This window comes from Desmodus rotundus, chromosome 9 (genome assembly GCF_022682495.2).
Source record: "Desmodus rotundus isolate HL8 chromosome 9, HLdesRot8A.1, whole genome shotgun sequence".
NCBI classification, from domain to species: domain Eukaryota; kingdom Metazoa; phylum Chordata; class Mammalia; order Chiroptera; family Phyllostomidae; genus Desmodus; species Desmodus rotundus.
The window spans coordinates 25,314,251-25,336,203 of NC_071395.1; the positions used below are offsets into that span (position 1 = coordinate 25,314,251).

Below are 21,953 nucleotides of genomic sequence, written 5' to 3' on the forward strand. Positions count from 1 at the left end.
CCAGGAGCTCCTCAGTGCTGCCTTGTTCCCAGTACCATCTCCACATGCCGTAAATGTTCATGTAACTCCACGTGCCATAACTCTCCTGTACCCACCGATGTAAACGAAGTGTCTATTTCTCTTACTTTTTATCCAGTCCCTGAGATTTTCCTAGTTTGCTTTCTCCCGCCTCCCTAATCTATCACCAGTGGATTTCACTTGACCCCCTTACATCTTCTCCTTTTGACAGGGGACTCAAAAGTTGGAAAATTTTCACTTAAGGTAAAAAGTTATAAGCCTAACAAGTAATGTATATGTTAAAGCTTTTGTTTCAAAAACTGCAGATGAGGCCCATCGTGGCTCCTGGGAAAACAGCTGACCTCCTGGGGCACTGCTAAAGATTACCACCTGGGGACAACTGGAGGCATCCGGGCCTTTGTGTTCCAGGAAGAGACAGACACCACCCACTCCTGGGAACAACCCAGGACAGGAATGTTGCAGCTTCTTTCACCTAATCCTCCCTGAATCTCAAAGCCCTCACCGCACCTTGTTTATTCCCTATTATAAAAATTCTGGCCTGGAAAGAGAAGGGAAGATGGTCTGTTAGGGTATGAACCCACCATCTTCTCAGATCGCCGGCCATCTGAATAAAGCACACATAAAGATTCAGTCACTGTCATTGCTTATTGGGTTTGGTGGTGACAGGCTGCCCGAATGCCAGTGTTTTTTTCCGATTTCACTCTGATTCTGATGTGTAAAGTGAGTGGTAAAACTGCCATTTTCTGGAGCATTTTCTCAATTCATTGAGATTTTGCTTCCAGGCAATTGTTGTCAGTTTGGCTCAAATAAACTCACAAAAATTCTCTACAGGTTTCATTGTTTTCTTATATCAACAAATCCTAATTGACTAGGGCAGAAACAATAGGAGCAAAGGAAAGAGAAGGGCCAGATAAAATTGGGGGAGATAAACAGAAAAGGAAAATTAGGGAAGTTCACTGTCATGTTTGTTTTTTATCATTTTGCGAAAACAAAAGAGAGAGGTTGAGAGTCAGAAAGTTAGAAAAGCTATCCTAGCTCATTCATCCCTTTTAAGAAGACAAAAAAAAATGCATTTTATTTAAAAATGAACTGCAGTAAAGGATTTACAAATCTCAAACCAAGTTGTCATTGTTAGAAAAAAAGAGAATTGAGAATATATTAAATCCTTACATGCTATGAAATAATACCAGGAATTCAAGCTCACAAAATGGATGAAAACCGTAACCTAATATTTCAATAGTATGCTGAAATAATATAAGGATAAATATTATCAGCTTTGCTAAAACATCAAAGTTTTAGCAAAGCTGATAATATTAGCAAAAAATCAGAGTTTTAAAAAAGTTTATAAATAAAACAAATGAAGACAATGTTAAATGAGAAAGTGAAAGAACTCAGAAAACACTTAGAAAAAAATAATTTGAGAAACTGAAGATAAACCAAATGAAACACGGTAACAAACAACACACAACGTTTTAAGGGAAGTAGGAGATGGCAAAGAGGAAACTTAAAGATCAAAGAAATGGAGAGATGAAAATGATGAGACAGAAAGTGAGAAAGTGGTAGAGAGAAGACAACGATCTAATGTACATTAAATGGGGTTCTCAAGAATAAAACCTAAATAATTGAAACAAATGCGTGCTAAAATCTAAAATTCGATGGAACTTCCTGTAGGAAGGATGTATGACGACTTATTGAATGTGCACCCTGATTGCATGAAAGAGCTGACAACCCACAGTGCAAAGACATTTTCTAACAAAACAGCTTTTTCCTTGGGGGAGGGGGATGGCCTTTGGGCCTCCCTGCAAAAGATCACAGTATTTAAAAGGAAGAGAAACTCAGTTTGTCATCAGATTTCCCACTAGCACTTCTTTATGCTAGAAGACAATGGCATACCACCTTTAAAATGCTCAAGAAAAGAAATGTGAGCTAAGAATTTTATATTCAGCCAAAGTGAATTTTCAAGTGCAAGAATTTTCAGATAAATATTTCCTAATGAATCTACTAGAAAATTGACTTTGAACAACCAAAATGACCAGAGAAACAGCATCATAATGATGGGGAAATAGGGTGAAGATGGTGAGCCTGGCCCGTTCACTCCAGGCAAACCTCCGTAATATTGCCCCAGACCACAAACTTCTGCCTGTTTCAAGCAGAGTTGTTTGCTTTAGTGGACCTGACTTTTCTAGCTGAGATGTAAACAACTGAGCCAACCTTCACCAGATTTCTAGGGAAAAATATTTCTGGAAGATTCAGGACACAGTTCAAAGACTGAAAGCAACATTCGAGTAACCTGGAGGTAGTATCTATTGCTCCCTAAGCAACAGATCATTAGTATCTAGTGCCGCTTCCAGACTCTGTGGCCAGGAATCCGGCAGCAGCTTACCTAGGTGGTTCTAGCTCAGAGTAGCTCATGATATTTCAGACAACTGGTCAACAGGGGCACCAGACAGCTCAAGGCTTGACTGGGCTGAGGGTCCTGTTTCCACGCTCACTCACAGTCCGCAGGCCTTCGTTCTCACCTCCGGCCTGGCCTTTCCCCAGCTGCTTGAGTGCATTCATGGCATGACAGCTGCTTTCCCAGAAAGTTGGGATCTGAAAGAAAAGCTAGAACTGAAGACAGACGTTATAGTCCTTTATAATCTAACCTTGGATACCACCTACCGTCACTTCTGCCTTAGTCTTGGTCAGACAGACCAACATCCATCATGGGCGGGAGAAGGGGCATAAAAACCAGGAAACAGATATCACTGAGGCCTACTTCACAGTCTCAGAGATGTGAATCCCTCAAAATCACATAATTAGAGGGAGAAAGATCTGGATTTCAAACCAAGATCTACGTGCCTCCAGAAGCTGTTCTCTTTGTAATATATTCAAACCAAGGTGCAATGTGGATTATGAATGTTCTAGATCTTTCCCTTATAATTAAACTACACCAAAAATAAAACCAGCTTTTCCAAAGAGTCCCATATCTATTCTTTCAACAGCAGGGTGACGGCATGGGTGGGATGTGGAGAGAGAGCCGTCTTGCAGGGTGCAGACTGGGACTTCTCATTGTAGCTTCCCTTGGCAGAGAGCCGAGAAAGGGAGCGAGCTCTCTCTGACTCTTGTAAGGGCACTAACACCAGGTTTGAGGGCTCCACCCTCATGGCCTACGTTAGCAAAATGATTTTAAGCTGTAAAACTGTACTCACTGTGTGTGTTCACTCTTTCCTTTTTTTCCCTTTTAATCTATCTTCTTACCTCTCACACACTATATTTACACCCGTATTTCCTTGGCTGTGCTCACACATGAAAACACATTTTCTCCCTTCACACTTATGTCATATCAAACACTTTTACTGTTCTTTTTGCACTGCCAACAGTTTCTCAGAGAAACAGCAGCCTGATCTAAAAAATTAACCAATTAGTTTAGTGAAATGATGCCAGTTGCACTTGAATGTATTTTTAGCAGGGGGGGGGGCAAAAGTTTATTTTGTTTTGGGGTTGGAAATGAACATTCCCCAGGTTATTGTGCAGAGGATGAGGAAGGAGTTGAATAAGAATGGACCCCCATGAGCTCGACAGAAGCTGTAAAGGTTGGTTCAAATACCCTAAAGATTTGGCAGCTGAGCGTTCATAACCAGCCTAAGGATGGGGATGAAAGCATTTTTAAATTTGTCCTTTGAGAATAACTCTTTGATATGGTGTGAATCATAACAGAAGAACACTAAAAAAGAAATTGTTTTCCCAGGGCTCGGTGGGTGGGGGGCTGGGAGGATAGGGGAAGAACAGGGTAAGGGATGGTGAGAAGGAACTAGTTTATGGTAGAAACAAATTAATAAAGTATTCATAGGGGAATGAAAACTCCACTGTGGTTAATAGGTATTATCAACTTTTATCCCACTTTGTTCCAAAAACACATTTCAAGTGCTGGTTTGAAAATCACTTAAAGCTCATGGGAGCTTTAAGCTTTATACTCACCAAATCCCTCCTTGTGACTGTCACCACAGGGCACGTCCTTCCTATCTGGGTGGACAAGCTTGATTTACAGACACGGCCAATACTTCCCAGCATTGAGAGGCTGGAAGGTGGTGGCATTCCACAGTCAGGAGAGAATAAAGTCTTCAAAGAATCAGCTGGCGATGTGCCCTCCAGAAGGGAGCCTTTAATCAGTGTAAAGAGGAGGGAAAAGGGCCAGCTTCCGGCAGAGACACCAGGAAGGAAGTGAGCCTCACTTAGAGTTACTGGGCAGATTAAATCAGAAGTTCAAGGCTGATCCTGTGTAAGGGTGATAAATTCTGGATTCCTTTCTGGGTCTACAGAAGAAGAAAGAAAAATGAAACATTTATTACTATTTTGCCTCCAAATAGAGATATTTATGTAAATTCATGGATAATTTGCTTCCCCTAAACAAAGAAAATTTCAAGTGGTATGAGCTTGTTGAACCTATTCCACCATCCCAATAAAGATCCTCTGCTTTGGGGGAACTCTGAGGACTTCTCGCTCTATGGGGGTAAAAGAAAACATGTCTAGAAACAAGATGGCGGTGTAGGTAGACACACTGCACCTCCTCGCACAACCAGAACTGACGGAAAATCGAACAGCAAGGAAGTCCGACACCAAGGAAATAAAAAATAAACATTCATCCAGACCAGTATGAGGGGCGGAGACGGGCACCGGGGTGGAGAGGACTCGCATGGCCGTGGCGGGACTGAGACTGGCAGAGTGTGGGACGAACGGGGCAGGCAGTCGGACCACTAGCAGACCCTGCAGTCCCACATTCGCCCACGGATAAACCAAGAGGGCAGGACTCAGAGTGGCAGAGAATGGGGCAGGCAGAGCGGCAGGTAGCACCCCGCAGCCCCACACTCGTGCACAGATAAACCGGGACAAATGGTGGGGAGTGAAGCAGACCGCGTAACCCAGGGCTCCAGCGCAGGGAAATAAAGCCTCAAACCTCTGATTGAAAGTGCCCGTGGGGGTTGGGGCGGCAGCAGGGGAGACTCCCAGCCTCACAGGAGAGGTTGTTGGAGAGACCCCCAGGGGCCTAGGGCGTGCACAAGCCCACCTACTTGGGAACCAGCACCAGAGGGGCCCAGTTTGATTGTGGGTAGTGGAGTGGAAGATTGAGGTCCGGTGGAGAGTGGAGTGGGTGCCATTGCTCCCTCTCGGCCCCTCCCCCACGTACAGCATCACTGCGCAGCGACCAGCATTACCCCGCCCCAGGGAACACCTAAGGCTCCGCCCCTTTAAGTAACAGACGCGCCAAGACAAAAAAGAAAAAAATGACCCAAATGACAGAACACTTCAAAGCTCCAGAAATAATACAACTAAGCGAGGAAGAGATAGCCAACCTATCGGATGCACAGTTCAAAACACTGGTTATCAAGACGCTCACAGAATTGGTTGAATATGTTCAAAAACCAGATGAGAAAATGAAGCCTATGCTAAGAGAAACAAAGGAAAATGTACAGGGAACCAATAGTGACGCGAAGGAAACTGGGACTCAAATCAACAGTTGGACCAGAAGGAAGAAAGAAACATCCAACCAGAAAAGAATGAAGAAACAAGAATTCGGAAAAATGAGGAGAGGCTTAGGAACCTCCAGAACATCTGGAAACATTCCAACATCCAAATTATAGGGGTGCCAGAAGGAGAAGAGGAAGAACAAAAAATTGAAAACTTATTTGAACAAATAATGAAGGAGAACTTCCCTAATCTGGCAAAGGAAATAGACTTTCAGGAAGTCCAGGAAGCTCAGAGAGTCCCAAAGAAGCTGGACCCAAGGAGGAACACACCAAGGCACATCATAATTACATTACCTAAGATTAAAAGAAGGAGAGAATCTTAGAAGCAGCGAGAGAAAAGGAGACAGTTACCTACAAAGGACTTCCCATAAGACTGTCAGCTGATTTCTCCAAAGAGACCTTACAGGCAAGAAGGGGCTGGCAAGAAGTATTCCAAGTCATGAAAGGCAAGGACCTCCATCCAAGATTACTGTATCCAGCAAAGCTATCATTTAGAATGGAAGGGAAGATAAAGTGCTTCTCAGATAAGGTCAACTTAAAGGAGTTCATCATCACCAAGCCATTATTATATGAAATGTTAAAGGGACTTATCTAAGAAAAAGAAGATAAAAAATATGAACAGTAAAAATGACAGCAAACTCGTAGTTATTAACAACCACACCTAAAACAAAAACAAAAGAAAACTAAGCAAACAACTAGAACAGGAACAGAACCACAGAAATGGAGCTCACATGGAGGGTTATCAATAGGGGATTGGGAAGGGGAGAGAGGGGGGAAAGGTACAGAGAATAAATAGCATAAATGATAGGTGGAAAATAGACAGGGGGAGAGTAACAATAGTGTAGGAAATGTAGAAGCCAAAGAACTTACAAGTATAACCCATGGACATGAACTATAGGGGGGGAATGTAGGAGGGAGGAGGTGGGCAAGATGGAGTGGAATGAGGGGGGGAAATGGGACAACTGTAATAGCATAATCAATAAATCTATTAAAAAAAAACATGTCTAAATTCCTAAGGTACAATTATACTTGACTGACCTTAAAAGACACTTGAAATCAAAGAGGCAAGCCACCCTATGCACAAATCAGATAAACCCTGGATTCAGCTGTCAAGTGCAAAATTATGTGCTTTAATCTTCAACTAATTAAATAAGCTTATCTGGTAACAACCCAAATCTGAGAAAAGACACAATTTTTTGCTGTTATCGTAAATATCCAATATATGGGACACAACTATTTTTAATGGGAAAAACCGCAGTGTCATTACTACAATTTCAAAGGAGTGGGATTTCCTGTCACTCAAGGGCTCTGCTCCGCCCACACATCAGCATTTTAATTTTGAAAAAAAATGTTTGCCATATACTCAAATTTGAATAACCATAGTTATTTATTTCAGTTAAGAAAAGTGAATATACCCATAATAGAGTCCTTTTTTATTTTTTCTATTAGATGCCAGGTAATATAATAAAAAATCTGTTCTTTTCATTGATTTTTTATCATCCTGGTGATAATCATATTGTCAATAAAGCTAATGAAGACCCTTTATATGGATTCCTCAGTCTTTATTGATCTTTGATTCATCTGAACTTCTGTAGCCACACAAAATTTAACTCTTAGTCTTTTATTCTTTGCTCCTTCTGGTTAATGTTACATCCTTCTTAGCCTTGTTAGGTCACTTGTTTGTCAATATACCTCAATAAAGAAAAAAATAACTTTGAAAGAAGTCATTTATATTACTTGTGAATATTCTCCAGTACTGGACACAATTTCAGATGTCCCTAAATAAGCGCATGTTGGCTGATTTTGATTGTCCGATTTATCTGTGTAATTTGGATTCTCTAGCAAATGATGTTGTTCATATATTTAAAAGCTTCACAATATTCCGGGCACTATTCTAGGTGCTGCGAATAGAGTGACTATCGAGAGAGAATACACGAGGAACGGGAGTGGCTCTGCATCCCAGTTTCGAGAACAAGAAAGGTTCACAGGGAGATGTTCTGAGACTGGGAATTCACTCAGGTGCCCCAGCAACCTATCATTTGGTTGCTCCCTAAGGAGTAAGGTTTTAACACTACTTACCTTTGATCAATAATTTTCTTCACCTCACAGACCCCCTCTTACTCATGACTTCTCTGCCCCCATGGCTTCCACATACTGACTTCATTGAGTACCACTTTTGCTTTTCTTTGCATTTATTTGCACAGAAACTCCCCAAGGAGAATGCAATGAGTTCAAGCTGGTTAAACTTCTACTAGTTACAGTGCTCATTCTAGGACCTTCTTGTAGATTGCCGGCAAGCCTACATTGGCCACTCTTGGGCCAGGCATCTCCTTTGACCCAGCTGTGATCAAGGCTGCTGGATAGGACATTCTCATCTTAGGGTCACTTAGTAAGATTTTCCCTATGGCCCAAGAACTGGGAGACATTCTGCCAGTAGATGACGAATTTGAAGGCACCTTGGTTCACTTTAGTGAAATCTGTAAGTATCCAGCATCTAGAAAAGTGCTTAGATCATAGAAGTGCACAATATAAGTGAAATTAGTTCATTAAACTACATCTGGAAGCATTATACTTATTTTCATCTTAGTGGTACATGGGACACTATCTTGATCCTAAATCAATTTTTTAGTTTTATTTGAAATGCTGACTTATATAAATTTTAAAAAATCCTCAAATATTCTGATATGCTATTGCTTCTTTGCTTTGAATGCCCTGGGCTGAATTTATTTCGTTATTTCTTCTCTTTTATAAAATTGGTCACTTTTTGTTCTAAATTTACCTCTAATATTATATTCTATGCTGAGATGATTTCCCCATAATGAAAATTGTTATGACTTTGATTGCCTAAGAAGTAAAGCCTTTTCTAAGATTCTTTAACCTTGATGCAACGTTTTGATCACCTCTATAAATTTCCCTGTTATGTAGCTATGGCATTGTAAAAACAAACTGGGCAATAATTTCAAACATAGGCAGATATTTTACTGAGCTGGCCTTGTATTTGGCTAAAATGCAAACATTGAAAAAAGTGCAATTACATTTCTCAGTTCCACTGAATGTTTTGTTTCACTGTAAACCACGTAATTCTCACTCATGTCAAGGTCCTTCTTGAAGGTGTGCTGTCGCCTCTGTTGCAGTGTGCCCTTACTTCTGTTTATTGCCCTTTCCAACCTCTGCTTGTTGACATTCTTAGTGGATATTCACAAAATCATTCCCCTCTCCAGTTTGTAACTTGATCCTTCAGTTGCTACACTTCCTTTATTCTTTGAATAAACTATTTTTAAAGGAGAATGATATCATGGATTCAAGGACTCAGGGAGCTTCCTATGTTTTTCTTCTTTTGGCACATATGTAATGTAATAATACCCTGAAAAATACACTAGTATGCAGACCTACGAGGTGTGTTAAAACACACGCCCTCTGCAGCCTGCATCATTCAAGAACACGCAGAGATAAACTCTGCATGTGAGAACTCGAGATAAGTCATACTAAAACATCAATAAGCATAAACTCTATACTTCTCAATAGAAAGGATTACAGTTGAGAAAATATTTCAAGGGCTTTAAAGGTATGCAGACAATAATAACTGAATAAAAATTAAAAAAATTAAAGTATAAAAAAATAAAAATAAATTAAAAAAATAAAGTCACACTTACCATGGGCAAAAAAAGAAAAAGAAAAGAAAAGGGAGGAAGCATCAGATGTTTGCTGGCACTTTCTACATTCCTAAAACTTTAGAGAAGTTCTGCTACTACCATGACATAGATTAAAGTGCCACCGTTACCGATTACATCTGATGAACACATATTTCTTGAAACCCTGAAGTAGAGACGAGTCCGTTGCTGAAGGTAATCTAAAACATAAAAGGGGAATAAGAGGCACCACGGCAGATGCCATTCTCCTGTTTTTAGCACAGAATACAAACAGTGATGACGAAGAGGTTATTGTTCAAAATTTCAGATTCTTTACATTTCTAAAAACAGATGAGAAAATTAAGTTTTTTGAACGGCAGAAATTTAGAGTGTTGCATTAACTAGAGCTTAGACTTGTTTTGATAGGGGTAATTCCTGGGTGATGGGTTTTAAATTAAAAGGATGATGGAGGTGAGCATATAAATACACACAGTACTTCATTATTAAAAAGGTATGGTTGAAACTACTGGTTTTAATCACTAAATTTTGAAAATCTGGCCATCAAAACAAGTAGAGGATTAACTCTACCCAAGGGCTTTATTACACTTCGATAATAAAAAGCATGCACAAGTAGAGGATTCACTCTACTTGTTTTGATGGCCAGATTTTCAAAATTTAGTCACTAGGACAGCTAGCACAAATGCCTCCGAAAGATTTTTACATTTAGCCAGTGGCCACGTTAGTGTTAGGAGTAAACTCCTAACTCCTTTTTAGGCTCCTGCACCTTTTGTCATATTTGCTGCCTGTGGCCCCATATGTTCCACTCTGACTTCTGAGGCTTCCCAGTGAATGATAGTACTTTCATTTATGTCTGCTTGAGGATGAGAAATGAGTCCTTGATTTCTTTTTCTTTTTTTAAAGATTTTTATTTATTCATTTTTAGAGAGAGAGGAAGATAAGGAGAAAGAGAGGGAGAGAAACCTCAATGTGTGGTAGCCTCTCGCATGCCCTGTGCCGGTGGAGGTGTGACTGGGGGGGGGAGGGGCGGTGGTGCCTGGTCTGCAACCCAGGCATGTGCCCTGACTGGGAATTGAATCGGCAACCCTTGGGTTTGCAGGGCGTGCTCAATCCACTGAGCCACACCAGCCTGGGTGAGTCCTTGATTTCAAAATGTGCTTAATTAGGTTGTTGCTTAACTGATTTTTTACCTTTAAACAAATAGGTGCCCTTCTGATAGACAGAAATATTAATCAGACTTACCACACATGAGAACTCATAGGCATAACAATATTTTACGTACTCATTAGAAATCCTGAATCATTAGCTAAATTGCACTCTTAGTGGTCATGATCTTGAATGTCAGTTTAAGTTCTCTGAGGTCCTGATTCTCAGGACATATACTAGGGATCAAAATATTATGTCCCACAGGGATTTTATTGGGAAAGGTTGAGAAGAGACAAATATTATGTAAATATAGTGATATCATCTTCATTTTTCACCGAATCTCAGGAAACACTGTGAATTCTGAATATGGTTTGGTTTGTGTTAACATTAATGATACTAATTTCTTTTCTTTAAATCAACAGAAAGCTACCTAAAAGAACAGGCTATTGGGCAGTTTGGGGCCTAAATAGGTCTTCTCAGCCTCCCAGGGATTTGCCCCTGCTGTGAAATCCAAGGGCTTTATTACACTTCGATAATAAAAAGCATGCACAATTCATTAAGAATATAGACAAGGCTTTCTGTTATATTTATTTATTTTCCAGCTTATACAAACTGGGTGTAGAAGCATAAACATAGTACATTTCTACCATCTTCAACAAAAATATAACCAATATGTACAATTATTGTATTAAAAATACAAAAGGGATACAGACTCCACCAATGTCTTTCTAAAAGACATACAGGTACAAGTAGTATCAAAAGTATGAGGAAATCACCAGTTAATTGTACATTCTGCACTTGACATCACAGAGCGAACTGAGATTAGCAGTCCTAGGTTCTACAATTACTTAATGCTTAGAGAACATTTGTGCAACTTGTGGTAGAGCTAGATTTCTGTATTTCTATATGCACATGAGGTCCATAGCCTATATAATAAAACTGGCAAATAATGCATATTACATGTAAAATTACAAATGCTTAATTGACAATGTAATATATAAGTAGACAAATGCCATGATACAGAAGAGAATTATTAAATAAAGCACTGACATTGTTTGATACAGTGAAAAAACACTGCAATTTGACTTTTTAAAATTTGAAGCTATTTACGTTTATCTACTGATCAATATGATCAGCTGAATTTAATGGAAAAAAAATCCAAGACCAGCAGTTCCTCACATTTGAGTACTACTCGGATTGGCAGCCTTCACTTTTCCGGAGTCTGTGCAAAAACAACACAAAAATAGAGTGGAGGGGTCATTTCAGTCACTATAGGGTTAATAGCAGCTGTGAGCAGGTGGTTGCTACACTTAGGCCTTCTCTATCCATAGCGTCCAAAAAGCCACTTCCAGGTTAGTCTTAGGTGACTAGCCCACCTGGCAGAGGCTGGCACATCTAACCAGGTATGTGATCTTCTGATCTTCGACCACGTTAAAGGCTTGTTTATTCCCTAAAGCCAATTCGGTAAAGGGAGGCTGTCTTGAAAGAGCAGTATTCACAGCTGGCACTAGCTCCAGCATCCCAAGCTGCTTTCACTGCAATGCTATCCAGTTATAAACGCTTCTCTTTAAAAACCAACGGAAGAAATCCCTAAAACTAAATTAACAAAAATCAAAGAAACATAACTTAAAAAAGGGGGCGGGGGTTGCCATCCATCTCAATGGAGCAGGACACACCCTCAAATGACATTGTCCTGCACTCCATAAGGCTCAGACACAGGACACAGAGTCCTATTTCCCTCCCCTGGCCATGTGCAAACAGTTTTACAGAAGAACCCCACCCACTGGGGAAGGGGTGGATGGGGTGTCTTGGTATCTAAGTGATTGGCTAACAGTTTATACTCCTCCAGGATAGGGCACTTCACGGCTGAGGCCTGAAGACATGGGAAGACAGGGTCACAAGCCAGGTCTTCCCTTCTTCTTGGTGTGACTACACCCTGTCCGGCATATTTGGTTTTTCAGAAACCCAGGCTGGCAACCCTACTTAAAGGTTCAAAATAATACTGTAATTATTAAATGGATATAACATTTACTCTTTAAACACAATCTTTAAACTCATTTAAAAAAAAAAAAAAAGGAGGACATTGTAAACAAGTGGACAAGCACTGTACTCAAAGGATTTCATTGTTTTTCTTGGTCTTCCTTGGTGGGTTAAAGGCCCCGAGAAGTTCAATGGCTAGCTTTTCTCATTATCCCAATGAGACCAAGTGCTAGGACTGGATTGAAATCTAAAAGGAAGATTTACAAAAAACCCTTCCAGGCATTGAGAAGTGCAGCCAGGGTGAATCATCGTGTGGTGATGATCTTGGGATTTGGAATGATACTGTGTGACGTGGCAGGCAGCAACAGTGGGAGCTTGAAGATCGCTGCACTGTGCATTTCAAGCAACAAAGTCGGAAAAGTGCCAGGGCAATTTCTTCACAGTATTTCACATGCAAAGGGGAAAGGAAGACGGGGAGAAGAGCCCCATGCTGCTTTTAAGGCAGGGAAGGAGGCAAACTGGTCCACCATCCTCAGAATGTGAGTTCCAAGGCTCCAATGCTAGGGACGTCTTCTTGTGCTCTCCTTGTAGGTGGCTCACGCTGGATCCAGGAGAGCCTGTGCCTCAGACAGCAGATACTTGTTCATCTTCTGCAAACATAACCAGGGCAGAAAGAAAAAAAGACTGATGAGCCAGTAAGTCATTCTTGTGCTGAGAGAGAATACATTCACTGATGTGCTCAATAAAAATTCCCTAACTGTTCTTTTTTAAAAAATATTTTATTTATTTGTTTTCAGAGAGAGGGGAGGGGAGGGGGAAAGAGAAACATCAATGTGTGGTTGCCTCTGACATGCCTCCCACTGGGGTCCTGGCTGGCAACCCAGGCATGTGCCCTGACTGGGAATTGAACCAGTGACTGTTTTCTTTGCAGGCCAGCACCCAATCCACTGAGCCACGCCAGCCGGGGCTCTTTTTAGTACTCTTAAAGCTCTTGCCTTTTTCTCTAGGTGATGATTATTAATAATAAAAACTTTAAAATAAAAATAAAGCATACATGATGCATGTATTTAAATATATACACAAAATAAAATATATATTGTCTACTTATAGATCGGAAAGTTAATGAATTCCATTAACAATGATTTCATTGACAAGTTATAAAATGGCATGTGATTTTTTAAATAATGCACACTCACGTACACATAAAAAAAGTCGAGAAGGGTAAGTAACAAAATGGTAATAGTGGTTACCTGTCAGTGGCAGGATTGTAAGTAATTTTCATCTATTGTGTTTTGCTTTTTTCTATAATGATTATTTTGCATACCCAAACATGTTAAAATCAAAACTTAAAAAAAGAAAGGGGGTGGGGGACGCAATCTCCTTCTCCCTCCTCATTACAGCTGAGGTAGAGTTGTAGAAGGAAGGCAAAGAAGGTGTAGAGAAGTGTATTTCTCAGACTTTCACTTGGAACTCATGAGAAGTCCAAACCCGACCTTTTCACAGAACACTTGGAGAATCAGGAGGCAAATCCAGCCTTGTACACACTTTAGTACGAGTGACCACTGCTGCAATCTTTGGTGTTTCTTGAGCTCTTTAGAAAACCAACCAACCAACCAGCAAGCAAGCAAACAAAAGCAGGCAGAAGCTTTAACAATTGGGAACTGTATAAAACGTGTAGGATGTGGCTAAAAACACGGCTCTCACAGTGTTAAGAAAACAGAAATGCCTTGGCAAGCTTATGGGCAGCATAAGCGAACACATCTAACTTTACGGTTTTAGGAATGACTATGTACCGTCCTCCTCGGTGGAAAACCCTGGAGACTGATAGGGGCCGAGGCGCGGGTCGCACTCATTGGGCTTATGCCACTGGGGCTTGTTCACCGGCCTGCCGCCTGCGGGATGCGTGTGCGGCTGCTGTGGAGGGGAAGGCCCGGCTGCATCAGAGGGGCGGGCGATCATCCGAGATCTCTGAAGCGCCACGTTGTAGTCTGGAGGTTTCCTGGTCGGATGGGAATGCCCCTCTGGGAAGTCAGTGATGGGGATGCCGATGTAGCCCGGAGGGGTGGGCGGGGGCTCTCGATACCTGCCCTCCTTGCGCACTATAGTGGAGAAAAGGCACCAGCCATTAAAAAGTGTTGTGGAAGAATATTTCATACCACCAAATGTTCATAAAAACCTATAAAACAATTATTTAGATGGTATAGCAAATGGGATTTTGTGTATATGGGACAGGAGTGGGGGGTATGGTAGGCAAGGGGATGGATGTTAACAGCACCAAATATTCACAGCGGCCAAACAATTGGTGAGAGAAGTTACTAAGCAGTCTCGGTATCCTTAACGCTAAAAGAACTACTTAAAACCTCGTCTTAACTCTAAAACAGTACTAAGGTTAACAGCTAACCCTTGGCTTTATTGAAAAGATTAAGCAAAGAGAGAGAACATAAAAAGTACCCAGTACTATGCCTGAAAAACGTTGGTAGTGCCTGGTCAAAGTTCCTCCCTCTCGCCCTGCCCCGGGGACAAGGTAGGCCGCCCCGCTTTGCTGGGCATTTTCCCTTGTCGGGCAGACAGCTGAGGTCACGTGACTTCAGGTCTTGGGCCCCACTTTGGAAAACAGTGAATGAAAATAAATTTGGACAAGTGCTACCAAAAAATGATGCAAATTTAAAAACTCCACAACTCTGCGTAAGGCATGCATTTCTCTTAAAATTCCTTTATTCACGCTCATGACCCAGAGCATGAAATCTGTCAAGGCAAGTAAAATCAAAGTGTCCTTTTCTTGAATTTTCTAGCCTCATCTGCTGGGAACTAAAAATCCCTTTTCTTTCCTTTGCATTAAAAAGTAGTTTGTTGAATGAAAGTGCTTTAAAATTTGCAACCTAAGAATAGGTACTAACAGCTATCTCCTTATTCATCTGCAAAGGACATTAAATTTGACACCTTCTCATGACTCCTTACATGGTAAAATAAGTACAGTTTCCTGCTAATAGAAGTGGTATCTGTAATGATTACACTCCGGAACTTCTCCCTCTATATTCTATGTTGTTTCTATGCTGCAGTTATAGAAAATTCATCCCCATGGGATTGAGGGAACATGAGACACTCGACAACAGAAACAGCAAGAGCAAAGCAATAGCATCTTTCATGCGCTTATCAGTTAACATCCAGGAGCTGTTCTAAGTGCCTCACAGAGGATTCCTTTAATCCTCACACCAACTGTATTAGGAGAAACGGCTACACTCATTTTACAGATGAGGAAACAGACATAGCTCAGTGCCGCTGCTTGATGCTACAAAGCTAGAAAAGTAGCAAAACAGTGATTCCAACCCCAACCTGCCTGACTCCTAAGCTCTTAACTCATTATGGTATCTCTTAGCACCCTGTCCCTTGTTCTGTAGTGTACGGAGAAAATTTGTTTAGCACAGAAACAATTTGTCTGCAGATCAAAAATCAATAGAAAAATTTTAAATACGGAAGTATAAAGTTCTAAGTACAATTCAAGGAAACAAAACAGAATAAAATATTTAAAAGCTTCAAATAAACAAAAACTCTTCCTCTATAGAAAATGGCCATCCTTCCTGAAAATTTTCAGCTGAAACAGATCAGTACGAGACCAGAAAATAACCATAATGACAGCTGATTTTGACAACTACTGATTTTGTTCACTAAGAACTAATGAATGTGTACTATGCTGGAAAATTCATGTACCTGACCACGGACCCTGGGCTATTCATTCCAGGCCCTATACAGCAGGGGGCGAAATGAGGGAAAGAGCCACAAAACATAATTTAACTTCTGAAATAAGTTACATTACAGCCAGGATCCGCACACAGCAAGCTCTCCGATAAGCTTACCAATAAGTCCCTTTGCAGTAGTTGATGTCACAGCTATGTGGGCAGGCATGGGAACAGGCTTGGTTTCTTCTGTGGTCACAGATGGCATGCTGCTCTCAGCTTCAATGGAAACATCTTTGCCACCCCTTCGCTTTATTGTGCCTGTGTCACCTTCTGAGTCTTCTCCCCAGTAGCCGGTGGAAGACGCCCAGCTTGCCCGGGATTGGGCTTGTTCAAGACTCTCCCTACTTTGATTTTGCCTGTTATACTTTGTGCTATGATCAGAAAACATAAATTGGTCCATATGGCTGCTTGAGGCCCAAAGAGTTGCAGGATCCCCTGAATAATCAAAGTGAGTGTGCCCGAATGGAAGTGTTTCCCAACTCCTCTGGTGCTGGATGGTCTGTATATTATCATGGGAACCACTTGAGCACGAGGTCCAGCTCCCACGGCCACTGTCCGCAGCATCGAGCGAAGCGCGATCCCCTTGGTCTTGGGACAGCTCCTCTGTGCTTGGAGAAGAAATTACTGTCGCCGTAGCATATAAGCCCCGACTCTCAGACATTGGTCCGTAGGACCTAAGTGGTTAAAAGAAAAAGAGAAAAGCAAGATCGTTAACTAATACACCTATGATACAACAAAAATACTTTTTCCTAGAAAGGTGGCTTTCTTTCATCCCAGGGAGAGGATGAAAGCATCACTGAATTGCATTACAGTGGCCAGTTCTGCTATGTCCAATTTTCCTACCTTGTCATTACCATAAAATTAATACAGTGAGAAAAGAAAAATGGCTGGCTTATAAATAAAGAAGCATTTTCCTTACAAGGCTCAATATAGTCTGATTATTTCAAGAGACAGCTCATCAAAAGAACCGAGATACACTCTGAAGTCACCCTCTGCCTATAGCACTGAACAACTGCATTCCAATAAGAATAAACCTAATTCTAAAAGCCCAACAAAAATAGCATGGTACTTAATAATCCAGATGTTGTGGCCCTGACTGGTGTGGCTCAGTGGATTGAGCATCGTCCTGCAAACCAAAAGATCACTGGTTCAAATCCCAGTCAGGACACATGCCTGTGTTGCAGGCTGGGTGCCCAGATTGGGGGTGAGAGGCAACCGATGGATGTTTCTCTCACATATCGATGTTTCTCTCCCTCTCTTTCTCCCTCCCTTTCCCTCTCTCTAAAAATAAATAAATAAAATCTTAAAAAAAATAATCCAGGTATAGTGAAAATTAGTCACTGGGATGGGAGAAAATTTCTTAGGCATTATGTAAAATAAATGTAAAATGCACATCTAGAAAAAAAGGACTCCTGATGAAAAGATGGAAGAGAGGATGTAAAATAACACTCGAGAAAAGGCATGTACCCTAAGCTGTACTGATCCGGCTCGACCACGGTCCTCCTTTCCATCCTGCCCACGCCTAGGTTTGTTTCCACGATGCTGACGGAATGCCTCTGGCGCCTCTCGTCATGCAGCGAGACGGGAACTGATTCAAAGGAAGAATTGCTGACGATACTGGATCGTGAAGAAATTTCACTGTGACCAGAATCTGAAAAATTATCCACAGTACCACTGGGAGCCAAAGTATAGCCTGCATGGGAAATACAACCATATTAATTAGACGCTGTAGGTTTATAACATAAAACTGATGTCTCCCCAAATAGAAGCAAAAATCAAATGTAGGCCAAAGATATCATCACTGAAGTGAGGAAAAATGCATTTACTTGTGGAGAGCAGGTGACCGAGTAAAGTAAAGTTATACTCGACTGAAGCTTAACTTGCTTAATGAAAGTTTAAAGAGGAAAAGAGAAAACGCAGATACATGAGACAGAAAATCATGCAAAAACCATGGAGTAACCAGACTATTCTCAGCTCCCTTAAATACAGATTAGACTATTATTCGTTTATTTAAAAGAAACTATGAAGAATAACTGTGATCAGATTTTTAAGTATATTTTTGCAAACTGCAAAGTCAGTAATCTTGTTTCCAGTCTTCAGAACTTTATGGCATAGAATAATAAAAAGGAAATGTGTGTTATAGTTGTAATTTTTAGTGGACATGAAAGCATTAAGAAATAAGACATGGAAAAAAATACCTTCAGATTTCTATCATTTGGTTTTTCTTCTCTTTTTTGTAAAAGATTTTATTTATTTACTCTTAGAGACTGGGAAAGGGAGGGAGGAAGAGAGGGAGAGAAACATCAATGTGCAAGAGATACATGAATCGGTTGCCCCTTGCACGTCCCCAGTTGGGTTTCTGGCCCGCAACCCAGGCATGTGCCATGACTGGGAATCGAACCAGTGACCTTTCAGTTTGCCAGCTGGTACTCAGTCTACTGAGCCACACCAGCTAGGGCTCTCATCACTTGGTTTTTCAACATTAATAATATACTGGACAAACTGCATTAACAGCCAATTGTTTTGAAGGCTAAAATATACAAAACCTCCATTTTCTCCCTAGACCATCACTTGAAAATGTCTGAACAGATGTCTATTGTTGACTCGAAGAACCATTAACTCCCCTTTGTTGCTAAAAATAAATTTGGAAGTCACAAAAGAGGTTTATCTCAGTATTTTTAATGAAAAAAATCTAAATTTTTTTCTCACTACTCATTTTTTCTATAACATGACTAAGGATGTCATGATTTAAAATACTGATTTTGCATGATTATATGTATGCAATGTAATTTGTCAATGCCACTTACCTAATGAAAAAGTTAAATCTAGAGCACCTAAATATTACTAATTTATTTTCTAAATAGTACTTCCACGCCCTTTTAGTAACTTGTTAATTCCTGATTTATTTTTTAAAGGTTGCACAGGTCTTGATAAGATTTAATGTGTTCTCTAAGAAATGACTTTTTATAGACCACACTATAAGTTCTCACAGATAAGATTTAAAACCTTCCTTGAACAGTCTGTTCAAAAACCATCTCTGGGTAATAGTCACTCAGATGGAGCATTTGACATTTAGAGGAATTCCCCCATTTTCCTTAACTAATGAGATAATTCCTCTTTCCCACCCCGTTTTTTGGTTCTATTAACCCCACCTATCCCATAGGTCCGTGGTGCATTGTTATTCTTGTTACTGTTCTCACTTCCAAGAGAAGAGGAGGAACTGGTTAAGTCCAACTGCCCGGAGCCAAAAGATCTCAGCTGATTGCCACTGCCACCTAACAATAGGATGAGAAAAGAATTTAGTTGTATCTGTTTAAAAAGAACAGTAGAGACTGATACCCACACAAAATGCACAGATGTCTGAAAAATAAAGCATAAGAGGTATTCGCTGCTTCAGTGACATCTCACAGTTTATCTTGTGGCTTCTCTCTAGGGAAAATCGTCTCAGCCATGACTAGTTTATACCCCTTCGACCAAAGGGTAGGAGGAAGTAATCTGGAGGGTTACGCGGGAGATCCGTTATTCTAATGTAAGAAAGCATCAATATAAGGAGGAAAGTTTGACTGCCTAAAATGTAATCTTTTCAAAAATAAAAAGAAGTAGCAATAGAGAAGGTAATCAAGACCCGTGTTAATATAGTGAAAAAATAAATCAGGAAGGTATTAGTTTTTCTTGTTTTTAAAGCTCTCTACTCTTTATTAATGTTATATAATCGTATTTAGTTAGAACAACTTTTGGTATAAAAGAATTATTTCCACACTTACAATTAAGAAAAAATTTAAAAGTATTTTTTGAAGGCCTTATGTAGTTATAACACTACTTCCTATAAGATTAAAAATACCCTAATTTTTCCAAATGTATAAACCGAGAAGACGAAACATCCATCGGTTGTTATATATTAGATCTTTTAAGTGACTCTATAATATAGAAAATGATCTAATATATAACTCTGGAATTTTTTATAGCTGAAATGTATAGATGGCAATAAAAGGAAGTAATAAGTAATTTAACCTACCTTTCCTCGGAGAACTTTGTGGAGAAGTGGGAGGAGAAGAAAGCTGTGAAGACGCATTTGATATCGTGTCTTCTGCTTGTTTCTTGTGCCGCTCCAGACTTCCTTCTTCAGACAAAGAAAGAATTTTCTTCAAAGCTTGTGGAGAATTTATGCCTGTTAAGAGAAAGGAAATAATTTTAAAGGCATCCTTTTCTTGATCTTCCCCAAACTCTAAAAATGAGACATTGCTGATTAGGAAGAATGGGCCAAAGGATCTACTCTAAGACTCTTGCCCAACCCATAGACAGGTTGTAAGTGGGCAGAAACTATCTTAGTTACTGATACCCTATTTTATTTAAGTGAACTCTTTGTTACTAGCTCTTTTAATTTTTTCTTTTTATTAACATTATATATATATATACACACACACACACACACACACACCAGTATATTTTATGAAAAATAATTTTAACTATTTGGAGCTTGCTGAGTAGATACCATGAATAAAGCTCACCTCCTGAATTAAAAAGATTCATGGACGAGAAGTTATCATTGAAATTAAATGATGACAGACATGTCCTGGGAATATTATGGGGATCTGATGCCTTTATGACATCACTCTTGTGCTAGATAAACGTGTGGAGATGGCAGCCAGTGGCCAACAGAACGATACTGGAATGGCGGTAATGCCAGGAAATGGTATCATCGTGGTAGAAGCCTTGGAACAAGTATCAGGAATGGCTGTGTTCAGCAGAGAAAGCACCTGCTTCCACAAGTCCCCTCCCCATGGCACCTGTTTTACTACAATATAAAAATCAGGTCATGCACATTTTCACACTGAACTTTTGTTAAATAAACTTCTGCATTGGTCCCAAAATTTTTTTGTTGTTGTATCATTTACACAAAGGGACTAAACTAGATCTATTACTTTTAACAGAAAAAAAATGAAGCACAATGTGGTTCCTGAACATTCAGGAATTCATTATATTGCCCCCTCCCACCCACCCCCTGCCAAATTATAGAATTAGGGATTCAACGAATAACAATTCACCTCCAGACAAATCATTTCACTTAAAAATATTCTGCCTAAATTCTAGTAATTCTTGATCATACAACAAAACCAGTTTAAGTAATGTATATGGACAAAGCAACTTCTGTACTTCATTTAAATTACATTAGTAAAAGCAAAATTTCTCCATTCCATGTCCCCATTCCCATGATGACAGATGAGCATGATTAAATGAGGACCTCTATAAAATCTGTCCTTTTCACTGACAAAAGTCAAGTTTAACTTCCTAAACATTAATGTTTTATTAAGAGGTAATAATCAGGGGAAGACTCAAGAATACTAGACAAAGGTATCTAAGACAAGCATTTTTTCCTGATCTGGAAAAAATGACAGTGTACAGCACCCCAAGAGCACATGAACTTAACCACCTACCGAAAGGCGGGAGGTCCTTCACGGGCACTTTCTTTCTCGAAGGGTAGAGGGACACGGCAGGGACCTGCAGTCCTTGGCTGGCCTTGTGCGCGGGCTGCGGCTGCTGGGGCTGAGACTGGGCCTGTGCTTTCTGCTGCGACCCCGCCCTCGGAGCCACTGGGGAGGTCTCTGTTTTGACAGGCTTTTTGTCACCAGGATTCTTAGGCACTGATAATCATTTGGTTTGAAAATAGAACAAGACATTTAAGATGTTAGTAGCTACACAGGAGATAATGTTAGAACTGCACGAGCACTTTCTGCAGGTAGAAGACTAACATGTGTATCCTTTCTTCCTGTTGCCTACCTATACACAGGACAGAAATGGGGCGGCGGGGGAGAACCCTGCTTGCAGAAAATACTAAAGGCATGACAGGCAAAGATATCTACCTCATGAAGCTAGCTATCTCAAGGTGACATACTATTAAACACCACATTAAACATAAA

General features: G+C 40.3%; 1 protein-coding gene and 1 pseudogene across 12 annotated transcripts in view; one reads left to right on the forward strand and one right to left on the reverse strand.

Annotated features, from left to right (window-relative positions):
• Positions 1-10,897: 10,897 nt before the first annotated feature.
• RAPGEF2 (Rap guanine nucleotide exchange factor 2) overlaps positions 10,898-21,953 on the reverse strand; it is a 216,374-nt gene continuing 205,318 nt past the window's right edge. For 7 of the 12 annotated variants that reach the window (XM_045202499.3, XM_045202500.3, XM_024568780.4 and 4 more), the window contains 7 exons: positions 21,471-21,677; positions 20,051-20,203; positions 19,188-19,310; positions 17,503-17,728; positions 16,153-16,709; positions 14,092-14,397; positions 10,898-12,948 (listed from right to left, as the gene is read on the reverse strand). In XM_045202499.3, coding sequence (XP_045058434.2) covers positions 12,923-12,948; positions 14,092-14,397; positions 16,153-16,709; positions 17,503-17,728; positions 19,188-19,310; positions 20,051-20,203; positions 21,471-21,677 — 1,598 coding nt within the window. In that variant the 3' untranslated portion in view covers positions 10,898-12,922. The remainder of the gene's footprint in view (positions 12,949-14,091; positions 14,398-16,152; positions 16,710-17,502; positions 17,729-19,187; positions 19,311-20,050; positions 20,204-21,470; positions 21,678-21,953) is intronic. The other 5 variants (XM_024568783.4, XM_024568782.4, XM_024568787.4 and 2 more) reach the window with 2 other exon arrangements.
• LOC112312236 (small nuclear ribonucleoprotein G pseudogene) lies at positions 20,564-20,999 on the forward strand (annotated as a pseudogene).